This window comes from Protobothrops mucrosquamatus, unplaced genomic scaffold (assembly GCF_001527695.2).
Source record: "Protobothrops mucrosquamatus isolate PMUCROS unplaced genomic scaffold, P.Mucros_1.0 scaffold3680, whole genome shotgun sequence".
NCBI classification, from domain to species: Eukaryota; Metazoa; Chordata; class Lepidosauria; order Squamata; family Viperidae; genus Protobothrops; species Protobothrops mucrosquamatus.
Genome location: NW_015389637.1, coordinates 96,752 through 98,139, shown reverse-complemented (window position 1 = coordinate 98,139; position 1,388 = coordinate 96,752). Strand labels below are relative to the sequence as shown.

Below are 1,388 nucleotides of genomic sequence, written 5' to 3'. Positions count from 1 at the left end.
GATATGCTTTTCCATTGGAATAATAGAACAACTATAATCAAAAACACAAAAAATATGCTCTATTAAAAACCTGCTTTCCCCTATTTCTTAACTACCGGTAATCTAAATTTCTTTAAAACTCAACTCATACAATACTGAACTGATAATTATTACTATTACATGATTTCCTTCTGGTATCAATTTTTTATTTTCCCATCATATTAAGATAAAAGATAACTAACCAAGCAGGTAAAGAGGGTTAAAGCATTTCCTCATCTAAGCAAGGCTTTTGCAACCAATTTTGGAGCAAAATACAATTAATATCTTAACCAATATTTCAAGGGAACAATCAGGCTTTTAGTAGGACAAGGAGCAAGAACAGGCAGGGCTTTTTACTTCTTACAATTTTCTTTTGCAAACAATATCTTACCGAGACAAGAGATGATGATCCCTCGCCTTGGAAACTCCAGGCGACAGAAGCTAAACTGCTGATCACTTCTGTGGAAGTAAAAGTGCATGGAAGCTTTGCTTCAGTCCCATTCTCCACAACAAAGTCTTGCGGCGTGTATACCTCCACAGCCGAAACCTGGACTATCAAGAACATCATTACAAGAATCAGAATACCAGAGATCCTTCATAAATATTAATACTATATCAAACATAGGTATGAAGAGTTTAATCAGCCAAACAAAGATTGAAGAATCTATTAAATCAAAGAGATTGAGTAAAAAAAAATCCATTTCCGTTCACTTTATCTTATTAAGCCATCATGTTGCTGGTTACTTTCTGATTTTGTATAAAGTATAGATGCAACATTATAATTTACTGTCATGTGCAGACCAGGCTTTTTGTAGATTCTCAAGAGAATACAATACATTATTTCAAAATTTGTCATCTTTATTATACAGACATCGAATTTCTTTCCCAGCAAGCCTAATTTACAGAAAGAATACAATATTTCATTACTCCCTCTTCTGCTATCCATTTGATATAAGAGCAACCATTTGCAATTGTAAATTACGGAGTGACAAAAAGTTTTTTTCTCTACTTATTATATAACTTTTTTTCTAAATAAGTATGCATACATTTAATGAAGTTGACATACGGTCCTATATATATATTCTATCCCCTGCCTACTTCTTGATTTAGAATTAATAAAGGACTTAAGATGCTGATGGCTTATTTTCCCACTGTTCAATATGTTAGCAATTGGTTATTCTCTGTCTGTAAAACATTGAACTTCTGTCATTTTTGATCACTGTTCACTGTTGCTGATTTTGAAAGTGTAAACAACTGCACATAAATAGAAAATGTACACTCAAGGACAGAGAAGGACACTGTATTTAACTTTGCACCATGTAATGGTTCTGTTGATTTAGGGAAATATCTAATTTGCCTGGGGGTACTTA

General features: G+C 32.9%; 1 protein-coding gene across 1 annotated transcript in view; it reads right to left on the bottom strand.

Annotated features, from left to right (window-relative positions):
• The window catches only part of LOC107298057 (myelin protein zero-like protein 1), a gene marked incomplete at its 3' end in the record, with an annotated part of 10,121 nt that overhangs the window by 4,396 nt on the left and 4,337 nt on the right, over nt 1-1,388 (bottom strand). Inside the window, exon 2 of the mRNA XM_015827418.2 lies at nt 410-570. Within this exon, the coding sequence (XP_015682904.2) occupies nt 410-570 (161 nt within the window). The remainder of the gene's footprint in view (nt 1-409; nt 571-1,388) is intronic.